This window comes from Chiloscyllium punctatum, chromosome 14 (genome assembly GCF_047496795.1).
Source record: "Chiloscyllium punctatum isolate Juve2018m chromosome 14, sChiPun1.3, whole genome shotgun sequence".
NCBI classification, from domain to species: Eukaryota; Metazoa; Chordata; class Chondrichthyes; order Orectolobiformes; family Hemiscylliidae; genus Chiloscyllium; species Chiloscyllium punctatum.
In genome coordinates this window covers 8,270,765-8,283,961 of record NC_092752.1, presented here as the reverse complement: position 1 = coordinate 8,283,961, position 13,197 = coordinate 8,270,765, and the positions used below count along the sequence as shown (strand labels likewise).

General features: G+C 37.6%; 1 protein-coding gene across 3 annotated transcripts in view; it reads left to right on the top strand.

Moving 5' to 3' along the window:
- LOC140485584 (SWI/SNF-related matrix-associated actin-dependent regulator of chromatin subfamily A containing DEAD/H box 1-like) overlaps positions 1-13,197 on the top strand; it is a 125,630-nt gene that overhangs the window by 43,930 nt on the left and 68,503 nt on the right. For 2 of the 3 annotated variants that reach the window (XM_072583854.1, XM_072583855.1), the window contains 2 exons: positions 3,843-3,921; positions 6,018-6,436. In XM_072583854.1, coding sequence (XP_072439955.1) covers positions 3,843-3,921; positions 6,018-6,436 — 498 coding nt within the window. Of the gene's footprint in view, positions 1-3,842; positions 3,922-6,017; positions 6,437-6,513; positions 6,849-13,197 lie in introns of those variants that run through there. The other variant, XM_072583856.1, reaches the window with a different exon arrangement.

Genomic DNA, 13,197 nt, shown 5'->3' with positions numbered 1-13,197 from the left:
AAATATATATAGATCAAATTTTGTAAGTAATGCATTTACATCTCTGTGAGCGTCACCTTGCAGTTTTTAGCACTGAATGCTCTAACTTGATGGGTGAAATGAAATTTTCTTTAGTACTGTGGATCCTGAGAAATTTTGTAGTACATAAGATCATAAAAAAAATAGAAACAGGAGTAGATGGATCTGTCCCAAGCCAGCACTGCCATTCAATAGGCTAATCTGACATTCTTCCTGTCCACTTTTCTGCATTTTCCTTGTAATGCTTGATTTCTCCTACTGATCAAAGAATTTAGTTAGCTCAGCCTTAAATATACGCAAGGATTCTGACCCCACACTTTTTGTGGCAAGGAGTGCAAAAGACACTCAACTCCCTGAGAGAAGAAATTACCACTCATCTCAGTTTTAAATTGGCATCTTTTATTCTCCGATTCTCCCATGAGAGGAAACATCCTTTCGACATTTATTCTGTCAAGTTCCTTAAGAATCCTATATTGTCTCAATGTCACCCTTGTAAACTCCAATGAATAGAGTTCCAACCTGTTTAACCTTTGTTTGGAAAGGCAATCCCTCCACACCAGGAATCATTCTAGTGAACCTTCTCTGAAGTGCCTTCAATGAAATAATATCTTCCCATATATAAGGGAACCAAAGCATATCCAATGTCACAGATGACACTAAAATGAATCGTAGAGCAAAGTGTGCAGAGAGAAGTAGACAGGTTAATTGTGTGAGCAAGAGTCTGGTAGATGGAGTACAATGTTGGCAGATGTGAGGTCATCCATTTTGGGAGAAATAACCACAACATTTACTCAATTTAAATGATGAAAAATTGTACCATGCTGCTATGCAGAGGGACCTGGGTATCCTTGTGCATGAATCATAAGAAATTGGTGTGCAAGAGCCGCAAGTAATTAAGAAGACAAATTGACTATTTTTGTTCATTGCGAAAGGGATGGTGTTTAAAAATGGGGAGGTTATGCTACAACTGGTAAAGGGTACTGGTGAGGCCCCACTTGGAGTACAGTGTGTAGTTTTGGGCTCCTTACTTGAGAGAGGATGTTCTGGCACTGGTGGGAGTGCAAAAGAGGTTCAGTGTTGTTTCTGGAGTTGAGGGGGTTGGTTTATGAGAAGAGGTCATTGGATTGGGACTGTACACATTGACATTTAGAAAACTGAGGGGGTATCTTATCAAAGTATGTAAAATTATGAAGGGATTGCCTAAGATAGAAGCAAGGAGGTTGTTTCCACTAGAACTAGGAGGCGTAGCCTCAGTAAGGGAGAGCAGATTTAGGATGGAATTGAGGAGGAACTTGCTTGTCCAAAAGATTGTGAATCTGTGGAACTCCCTTCCCAGTGAAGCAGTTGGGGCTACCTCATTGAATGTTTTTAAGGTAAAGATGGGTTTTTGAACAGTAAAGGAATTGAGGGTTATGGTTAGCAGGTGGGTAAATGAAGCTGAGTCCATGATAATATCAGCCTTGATATTATTGAATGGCTTGATGGACTAGTTGGCCTACTCCTGCTTCTAGTTCTCGTGTTCTAAACGGCTGCTTGTATTCCAAATGTGGTCTCACCAATGCCTTATACAGTTGAAGTAAGACTTCTCTTACTCTTGTACTTCAACCCCCTTGAAATAAGGACCAGCATTCCATTAGTCTTCCTGATTACCTGCTGCACCTATGTGCTAGCTATGTTAGTCTGCTATGATTGAGTCTGAGACACACAATGGCACTTCCATTGATAATTGGTGATTTATTAAAAAGTGATTTCAAATTGTGATAAAAACCTTTTTCATTCACACTTTTAAGTACACAAGATGAATTTCAAAATGTACCTATTTTCTACGAGTTTTAATTGTGCTATGGAGAATTTGACAACACCAATTTTTTTTAAAAATGTTCTTACTAAGCAAGTCCATTCAGGAACAGATCTAATCGAATTATGTTGACACCAGCGAAGTAAAGAACAGCATGCATAATGTAAGATGTGTTCACTGTTTTTTAGTGAGTGAAATTTGCTTTTGGTTCAGGTTATCGGTTAAATTACTGTACACCTGACTGGTGAACTATTGGAACCTAGCTGGACCGTGTGCTCACTTGATAGCTTTTTCTATACCCTAGGAAATCTCTCGCCTTGTTTCATCTGAGACTTGCGTTTTAATGCAGTACTTGAGTTAGTGACATCAATAGATTTATGCCAACAAGAAGACAACAGTTTTTCTAATGTTTGTCCTTTCTGTAGGTTGATTTCTGAAGTACCCTTTCATTGCTTACCCCTGTAGGTGATCCTAACTCAGTAACCTCTCGTCTATTTCATAATTCGGGTACTTCAAACTGAAGTCCATTCCAGATAAACGTCTTCATTGAGAAGTGCCATTTTGGCATCATCAGTGAAAGCTGCCAGGAATCATGATATGTAGTCTGAAATTTCCAATTCACTTCAGTGTATAATTTGATTTATAGCTGCAGGAAAGCTGGGTTATCAGTTCTATCATTAGTTTCCCTTAACCTTTTGAGAGCTGGGATATGTTCCTTGCCTTTTTGTTTGGAGCAAGAGAGAGAAAACATTTTTATGTTTCAAGATAATTGACTATTGTTCTAATTTTAAAAATGGGCATTTAGCCTGTGCATGATCAATTATCTGCATAACTTGTATATAAGAGCAGTGGAATAAAACGTTTGAAGTATGTATGGACAGTGAAGAGGGTTATGTAAGATTACAATGATATCTTGACCGGTTGAGTCAATGTGCTGAGGAGTGGCAAATGGATTTTAACTTGGATAAATGCGAGGTAGTGCATTTTTGTAACACAAACAAAAAACATATCTTATATATTTAAAAATAGGGTAATATAGAACAGAGACACCTAGAAGTTTGCATCACATAGTGGTTAAGAAAGCATTTAACCTGCTTGCTTTCATTTCTCAGACATTTGAATAGAGGAGTTGTGGTATTATTTTGAGATTATCTAGCATGTTAATGAGATCTCTTCTGGAATACAGTGTCCAGTTCTGGGTCTCCCTGTTGTAGGAAGGGTATTATTAAGCTGGAGAGAATTTAGAAGTGATTTAACGGGGTATTGCCAGAAATGGAGGGTTTGGATTACATGGAGAGGCTGGATAGACTGGGACTCCATTCATTGGAGCGTAGGAGATTGAGAGGTGACCTTATAAAGGTTTATAAAATGAGGGTGTATATATAAGGTAAGAGTCAGGTGTGTCTTCTCTGCAGGGTGGGAGATTTCAAGACTGGGGGCATATTTTTAGGGTAAGAGGAGAAACATTCAAAAAGGGCATGAGGGGAATTTCTTTCTAAACACAGTGCCTTGTGTGTGGAATGAACTTCCAGAGGAAATGCTGGATGCTGGCACAGTTACAGTGTTTAAAAGATATTTTAGTTAAGTAAATGAATAAGAAATGTTTGGAAGGATATGGGCTTAGTGCAGGTAAGTGGGACTAGTTTACTTTGGGATTATGGTCGGTATGGACTGGTGGGACTGAAGGGTGTTTTTTGTTGTAAATGACTCCATTAATAGTTAATGTTATTTGTTCTGACAATAGCACTTTGCATCTTAAGGAAGTTTCTTTAACTGCCTTTTATTGTAATTTTTTTTGTTCTTTTCATGGAATTGCTGTAGTATGTTAATAGATGGGATTATTGTACTTTGTGACTGATTATATTCCTTCAAATATGTGGTGAGGTTAAAGGTTCCCTGTTGGATTTGATCATTGCAATCTACACAGCTATAAAAGTATAATAATTGACATAGTAGAATAAAAGTGGCTCATTTTGTAGATTCGTTTTTGTATGTGATTGTGACTCATATTCTGTACTTTTAATAGGAGCTCCGAGACGTCCTGGAAGAACATGACTGGTCCTTTTGGGAGGCCTTGGAAGCTTTGCAGGCATTTATCAATCAAGGTACGAATTCTATGATTTGTCCTTTGCAGAATAGCTTAATTAAAATCTAAGCCAATTAAGGCTCCTCTTTCTCCCCCCTCTTTCTTCCCCCCACACACCCACACACACACACACACACACCCAAAACCTAATTGAAGGTGTCAAGGGGAAACTTTGTTCTATAACATTTTTACAATTTGAAATTTTTCTTTTGTGTTTTGCTTATCATTAAAATAAAGTCTTTTAGAACTGAATTTCCATATTTATTCTAAACTGATGTTTGTTAGCTCAAGGAAATGAGTTTAAAGAGGATTGATGTCATTCTCCTAACATGTGCTATGGGCACCAACATGTTCCATGTTAGTCGATGATTCATTTTTGAAAATATATAATAATGTAAGATTTATAGTGACATACATGTTTGTGCTGTCCTTTGTGAATTATAATTGGGCGTTTCGTTATCCAGCATGTTAATACCACAGTAGCACCAGTTGAGTGTAGACCATTAGGGATAAATCAGTAGGACATTAGGAATAAATACCATTCTGTGTTGGCTTTGATTTACAAGCATTTTATATTATTATGAATATTTTTAAGAACCCTTTTTGCAGAGCAGAAGTGGCCCACAGGTTAGAAGGCACAGAAGTTAGTGGAAGAAAGCCAATAATGTCTATCACACTGAGTGGCTAAATATAATTCCTTTGATTAGAATTCTTCAGTACATTTATCAGCACCCTGTACAATTATAAAGTCTAGCTTTATGGTTATTTGCTTTTATGTTTAGTGCATTTAAGTGTATACTATGCAAAGTGTCAGGAGAATTTGGCAATCTTCTGAGACTTCTGAGCCATCAAGATCCAGACCCACACACCACCTAGAAATCTGTGGGGCAGATGGTGGAGAACTGAGCACTTTATAAACTTGGAATTGTACCATTAAGGAGCCAATATTGTTGCCCATTCATTCCTAATACTTAAACAACTGCCAGTCAGTAGAGTTCTGAACATGCATGTTACCTGTAAGCATACTTCCTACAAGAAGTTTTAGCAGCAGTAAAATGCTACTCCGTGTATGAACTGTACTTTGCACACTGCAATTACCATTTGGTTTGAAATCAGTTTTTTTAGTACAACTGCAGTTTTAATAATATGAAATTCTTTAAGACAATTAATTGTGCGTCCAGCGTATTTATGAAAATCTAATAGCTGCGTGTTAAACATATTTTTAAAGATGTGATTAATCTCCCTGCAAACTAACGTTTTGAGCTTCAATTTGATCAGAAAATTTGGTGATTATTCATTCATAAGCTGAGGAATAGATGTTGAATGTGTGAGTTTAAAAATACTTGGAAGTAGCAACCAAGTTAAATCGCCAAACATCTGACAACTGGCAAACTAGAAAATTCCCAAGGCTTGTCAAGATTGTTCCACATATTGCCTTTTACACACCAATTGCCAGCCATGAACATTGTGGGTTTTTTTCTTTTCCAGTTAAAATATATTTGTTCATAATTGATCATGAGTTCACAAAATTATGTTCTGCAACCTAATGCAGCTTATAAATAAAATAACTAATTAGTTTAGCAATCTTTGACATTTTATGCTATTTGAGAGGTTAAGGTGGATTCAGTAGCTGCACTCTGAAAGATCCATGAGTGACAGCTTCGTAAATAACAAAATTTCCCATGCATCTAGATTTGTATTGGAACATGGGGATTTATGTTCTTTCATGCATTCTTATCCATATCTCTTTAATAAAGCTGCAGATTGTTCACACTGTTCAGTGTCTTAGGTGAAAATAATTATGTTTTAAACTTATCTTGGATGGTAGCTGTCACAGGAAAAATATTGATTGAAATGTATTAGTATCTATACACATTGTTTTCATATGAGTTTCGACTTTTGAACTGTTTATTATTTCAATATCAAAATTAAAATACCTCTTGTCTTTTGGCTTTTGCTGCCTAACTGTCTTAACATAATTGTGTTAGTTTAAGACAGTATGGAGTATAAAATAGTTTCTGTTAAAACCAGTCTATCGACTTTATTGAAATTAGATTTTAAACTATGTTCCTTTTTTGAATTGTTCCAAACTAAAAAAAAGCATTTCTTCTGTAGATTTAGAAGATGAAGTGCCTTGTATACCAGAGCCTAAATGCATAAATGGAAAAGGTGCCACCTCACATTTTAAAGCGCAACCGAAAGAGATACCAGCAATGCAGTTGAAATTATCTGGAGCAGCTAAAGATCAGGATGGTAAAAGCAAAAAACATGACAAAGGACTAAAAGATGGTCGAAGCGTTCAAAAGGAGTATAGCGATTCTGAAGATGTGGAATCCATTCTTTCTGGTGGTGAGAGCTCACTTGATGAGGACTACAGTAGTGCAGATGAAGAGATGGAAGATGAATACAGGACTAAAATAGTCAGCTTCTTGCAAGATGGTACAGTGGATGAACTTTCTCTTATACCTCAATGCTCTTTGCGAAAGGCTGAGAAGATTATAGAATTCCGGCCCTTTAACAATTGGGAATCACTGGTGAGATTGCACTTTTAAAAAATATCTATTTGTATATAACCCCAAAAGCATTACACAGCCATTTAAATGGGTGGAAACCTTTAAATGGGTGGCCTTGAAATTGTGATTAGTTTCAAGCACTCATCCTGAACAAATCGCATTTGGAATTAAGGTCATATGACCTGACTTTGAATAAGATATGGGATGATTTTACTTAAAAATCCAAGCTGATTGGCTGATAATGCTGTCATTCATTGTGTAGCATGAAAATCTGAACTCTGTGATTGAGCTAGGCAAAGAAGTGGTATTTAGATATGAGGTGGTTGCCAGCCAGTTCTTTCCTGTTTCAGCTATTTAAAAGAACCATTCAGAAGAAAAATATGGAACATATTATTTTAATTCAAGTGTTTGAAGAGGAATGGAAAGCTCTCAAGTGCGTAATATGGTTTGTGATGCTATCAAGGATATTTTTCACATCTCTTAGAATAAAGTTTTTGATTTATTAAAACTTTTTTTTTAGTTATTTTGTTGATTGCATGAATGCCCATCTTTGTCAGTTGCAGTATTCTCACTTGGTACAGTCAGTTGCACAGAATACATTTTAGAAACCAGTTTTAGAGAAAGCAATGTTTGAAGTCTTGGAGCTTTGAGAGACAGCGTATCAGTGGTGAGTAGCCATTTTATCTTGAATGACTGCTATTCAGCCCATAATGTATAACTGATTTGTTGTGGATTTAATTGAGAATGTAAAAGGAAAATGTGTAGTGTGGTTATAAAGTGCAACTGAAAAATCTAATGCTTTACGATATCCTGATTCTTGAGCATTGTAATTTAATACAACTATACAATTCTCTTGTGTGTAAGAATATCAAGTTACCTACTGAAAAATAATAATTTTGCCTTTTTAATGATTTTCTTAAATTAAGAAATCCAGTAACTTGTAGCACACTGCAAATAAATATGGCAAAACTTTATCTTTAGAAAGGTCTACAGAAATATTGCCTTAAGCACCATGTTGGGCAGAAAACATCTGCTAAGTGTGCTGTTCCTATCCAGACTTGTTCGTGTTTCCTTTTGACAGTTTTTCTCCGATGAATGATGGTTCCAAGTTTTTTTCCAATAGCACACACCTTTTAAAAAAAATGAAGAATTCCATTTTAATTTGAAAATGTGCTGCCTGAAGCCGAGCCCAGCTATTAGTGTGTTGAAGCATGCCTAATCTGATTTGACAGTATTATTGCTTGGCAGCTGTTGGAATCATCAAAATGTTTTCTTTAGAATTCCAACTTCTGATTATCCTTTTATGTTGATCTTGGCAAAAGTGCTGCATAGTCTCCAGATTTATAAAGGTTTTGTATTCAGACTTGAACATAAAGAATGTTGCAACAGCTTGAAATTCACCAAATAAAGTTTCTAAAATCTTTGGATTTTTCCCATAAACAAAAATGCAAATATCCAATGCTTCTGTTGAAATACCTTTTTAGCTTTCTTATTTCAAGTAATCTTTTAAAATTTTTCTTCATAATATTTTGGACCCTCTAGCATATCACATTTTGTTGCCTGTCTCCTTGGAAGAATTTTGCTTAACACTTGTCAGAAACTAAATTGAAGATGTACACATCTCCAAGTTTGAACAGTAGGAGATAAATTGATCCAAATAAGGTGTGGATAGTTAGCCAGTGTCACCATTGGGTTTAGGAACCCCAGATATGTTTATCAATTTGTGCTTAATATTTTAAATTGGGTGAATTATAAGTGTCTTTGTTACTATTTTCCATTATTGCTTTTATGTATCACTGGTGTGATATCATTTATAAATACACATGACTTCAGATATTTTAGTAAATTTGATATCATCATGGTACTGGTATTGAATTTTGTAGGTTGTGATAATTACTTTTCCATAGAAGCAAACTATAAAAACGTTTTAAACAGTATTGCAACCAATCTATTTAAAAAATGTTTCTATATTTTTGATTGTGAACTGAAACAGGAAAAGGACTATTTTAAAATAAATGATTACTGCCAGTGTTCCTTCAGAGATGCACACATGCAGCTGCTCAAAAATTCTGTGCATGGCAATTGGTGACAGCACAGTAATTGCAGTATTGACTTCTGATTCTGGTATTCACTGTCATACACTGATCTTGGAAAAACTGCACAGCCAGAAAGAAAATTTAAAAGGGAATGCTAATTACTGTAAAACTTAAAGGCAAACTACCTGATGCTTAAATGCTGTTTGTTCAAGCAGTGGGGAAATTAATTACAGATGAATTGGAGCCAGGGCGTGTACAAAGAGATTTGGCTGGCAAAAAAGAAGCTGATTGGTCTGTGGATTGATGATGAGTTGTCAATGACAAGGGCTTTCTGTCTGCCAATACTTGTGAGACTAGCTTCCAGGTGGCTGAACAGCTTGTGTGACTGGACAGAAGACATAAAAGGATGGACCTGTTCTTTGCTCTGCAGTAAAATACTCAATGAGCCATAAGATAAAGCAGGTTTACCTCACATTAGTTGCTGTAAGCTGTGGCTTTTAATCAATAAGTTTATGCCTTTCTGTGAACCAGTCACCCTGTGCCTCTTGTAAGCAAGTAAACATACTTGATGATGGAAGGTTGAGAAGCAGCAGCTTCTGACAAGCCAAAAGGATCATTTCAGCAAACCTGGTATACAGAAACCATTAAACTGTTTTTCCTCTCTGCCCTAACTACCCATTTTTTTCATGTCTGTCTGTGTATGTGTATAGGCAGAGTTCATTTTACATCAGGAGTTAAAAGTTTAACAAGTTGAGTATATGTCTGTGGTTCATAACTTTTTTTTAATCTGTAGTTAGAATGTATTTATTCATAATAAATAGTAATCATGAGAACATAATCAATACTTTTTGTCAACCTGTGTCTGAAAGACTGATAAATGGGGGCAGGGATTGGCAAAGTTTGTGTACTTCAATAAAATCCTTAGTTTTTGTGACAACTCTGGGAATAGTAGGACTTTATTACCAGTGCACTACCCTAGTGAGATGTAACAAAACAAGTAATTAGGTTCAACTTAATACATTTGCATGTGGTTGTAATGGCCTTGTAGGACATTGTGGTACAGTCTTGTAACATCACAGTTTTGAAATGCACTCTATTTTCTTTTATCTTCAACTTCCGTGAAGTTTTGATCCCACATTTATGTCCAAAACACTCATTACTCTTTTGAGGTCTTGGTGTAGTGGTAGTATTCGCTATGCCTGGACCAGAAACTCTGTGTTCAAGATTGTACACTGAACTTTATGATCACAGATGTGTCATAACGTAGCCAAATGGGTTGAGCGTCAGTCTGTAAATCCTTGCATGATGATAGCTGGTAAGAGAGGCAGAGGTTCCTGGTCAGCCAGACCAATGGTAGTTGTAGCATTACTGCCTCAAGTTGAAACATTCGCATGCAAGTTCTTCCCGTGAGCAAGCGTTATCCTCCTCGCAAGGGGTCACCCCCACACATACCAATGTATGCAGGTTTTTTTCCAGCCTTATGATAACCCTTTCTGAATTCTTCAATTGATTTGCTGCCTTGCTTAATCTTAGTGCCACAGGGTTTTTGTAAAACAGAGTGATAGCGACACTTTTTATATTGTATTCTTTTAAACTCTGAGCAATGCAATTAGCAATTCAATCTTTGCAATTTGGTGTGCAGACTAGCCTATGTACAGAAATTGACTTTTGATAATTGATACAATTTGAAATTTGTTTACAATAATATGATACTTAAGACAACATACTAAGTATAGTTTCTTCTGTAATGCATTAATTCTAAGCTTTGTGAGAACACTGTACAACTACATTCTGCACACACCTTTTGGAAGTATGGCTATCTTTTAGTCTTATCATTCTTTTTCTCCATTTTATTATTATTCATTCCAGCGGTGGGTACATCATTTGGTGATGATCAAGACAATAAGCCTCCTGGAGGAGACAGTGGTGAACTGCATTCTTGAATCACGCTATTTCTTGGGATGTGTGCGCACCCACAGTGCTGTTAGAGTGGAATTTCAAGATTTTTGACTGAGAGTGAAGGAAGGGCTGTTATATTTCCAAGTCAGGCTAATACAAACACAGAAAATGCTGCAGAAACTCAGTAGGTCTGGCAGCATCTGTGAAGAACAAAACAGAATTAACATTTTGAGTTTTATTTGACTACTTGAGAAGAGTTTTGAATTCTAAATTTGTGAATTGGATCTGCAAACTCCTACTTGCTTTTATTCAAATTTAGATGGTGAATGGCTTGGAGCGGAACTTTCAAGTAGTAGTGTTCCATGTATCTACTGCCTTTGCCCTCCTAGATGGAGGTTTGGGAGCTGTTGTTGAAGTAGTTTTGGTGAGTTGTTGCAACGCATCCTGTCAATGAGTCAGAGATGGAGGAAATTAATGTTGAAGGTGTGGCTGGGGTGTAAATCAACATTTGCTTTTTCCTGACTAGTGTCAAGCTGCTTGAATGTTGAGGCTGCAGCTGTCTGGGCAAGTGGAGAGTACTCCATCACACTTGTGATTTGTCCTGGAAGATCATGGATAGACACTGAAGCTGGGAGGTGAATTAATGGCTACAGAATGCCTAGCCTCTGACCTCCTCCCGCTTGTGGACACAGTATTTTATATGTTCAGCTCAATTCAATTTCTGGTCAATGATAATCATAGAACTTAGAACATTACAGCTCAGTACAGGCCCTTCGGCCCTCGATGTTGCGCTGTCCTGAAGCCCATTTAACCTACACTATTCCATGTATGTCCATATGCTTGTCCAATGACGACTTAAATGCACTTAAAGTTGGCAAATCTACTACCATTGCAGGCAAAGCATTCCATATCCTTACTACTGAGTGAAGAAACTACCTCTGACATCTGTCCTATATCTATCACCCCTCAGTTTAAAGCTATGCCCCCTCGTGCTCGCTGTCACCATTCTTGGAAAAAGGCTCTCCCTGTCCACCCTATCTCACCCTCTGATTATCTTATATGCCTCTATTAAGTCAACTTTCAACCTCCTTCTCTCTAACGAAAACAACCTCAAGTCCCTCAGCCTTTCCTCGTAAGACCTTCCCTCCATACTAGGCAACATCCTAGTAAATCTCCTCTGCACCCTTTCCAAAGCTTCCACATCCTTCTTATAATGCGGTGACCAGAACTGTACACAGTACTCCAAGTGCAGCCGCACTAGAGTTTTGTACAGCTGCAGCATAACCTCATGGTTCCAGAACTCGATCCCTCGGTTAATAAAAGCTAATACACTGTATGCCTTCTTAACAACCCTGTCAACCTGGGTGGCAACTTTCAAGGATCTGTGTACCTGGACACCAAGATCTCTCTGCTCATCTACACTACCAAGAATCTTACCATTAGCCCAGTAGTTTGCATTCCGGTTACTCCGACCAAAGTGAATCACCTCACACTTGTCCGCATTAAACTCCATTTGCCACCCCTCAGCCCAGCTCTGCAGCTTATCTATGTCTCTCTGTAACCTACAACATCCTTTGTCACTATCCACAACTCCACTGACCTTAGTGTCATCTGCAAATTTACTAACCCACCCTTCTACACCTTCATCCAGGTCATTTAAAGAAATGACAAACAGCAGTGGACCCAACACTGACCCTTGCGGTACACCACTGGTAACTGGACTCCAGGATGAACATTTCCTAGCAACCACCTCCCTCTGTCATCTTTCAGCAAGTGAACTACTGATGCAAACTGCTATATCTCCCACAATCCTATTCCTCCGCACTTTGTACAATAATCTACTGTGGGGAACCTTGTCGAATGCCTTGCTGAAATCCATATAACCACATCAACCGGTTTACTCTCATCTACCTGTTTGGTCACCTTCTCAAAGAACTCAATAAGGTTTGTGAGGCACGACCTACCCTTCAAAACCGTGTTGACTATCCCTAATCAAATTATTCTTTCCAGATAATTATAAATCCTAATATCTTATAACCTTTTCCAACACTTTACCAACAACTGAAGTGAGGCTCACTGGTCTATAAATACCAGGATTGTCTTTACTCCCCTTCTTGAACAGGGGAACCACATTTGCTATCCTCCAGTCTTCTGGCACTATTCCTGTAGACTGTTGATCACAAATGTCAATGGGGTGATTATTGAATTCTGTAATATTGGAGATGTTCACTGCTGGATACTTGTGTAACGTGAATGTTACTTGCCACTTGTCAGCCTAAGACTGGATGTTGTTTCGGTCTTGCTGCATTTGAGCACAGACCGAATCAGTATCTGAGTCAGTGTTGGATTTGGTGCAATAATCCCCACTTTTGACATTCTGACAGAAGAAAGGTCGTCAATAGTTAAAAATAGACATAACCCTATGGAACTTGTGTAACAACCTCTTGGCTGAGATGATTGATTTTTAACAACCATCACCATCTTCCTTTGTACTCAGTATAAATCCTAACTAGGAGACTGCTTGATGCCATACTCGTCAAATCCTGTCTTGAGATAAGAATGATTGCCCTTAACATCACCTCTGGCATGGCTATTCTGGAGCACCTGTCTTCAGTACTGTTGCCAGAATGTTGTCAGGACCTATAACATTTGCAATATCTAGTGTCTTCAGTATTTCTTTATGTCAGATGGAGTGAATTGAGCTCATTGAAGACTGTCACACAATATACCAGGCTATAGTCCACCAGGTTTATTTGAAATCACAAGAAGCAGTGCTCCAAAAGCTTGTGATTTCAATTGAACCTGGCGGACAACAGCCTGGTATCATGATCCCTGACCTTGTCCAGT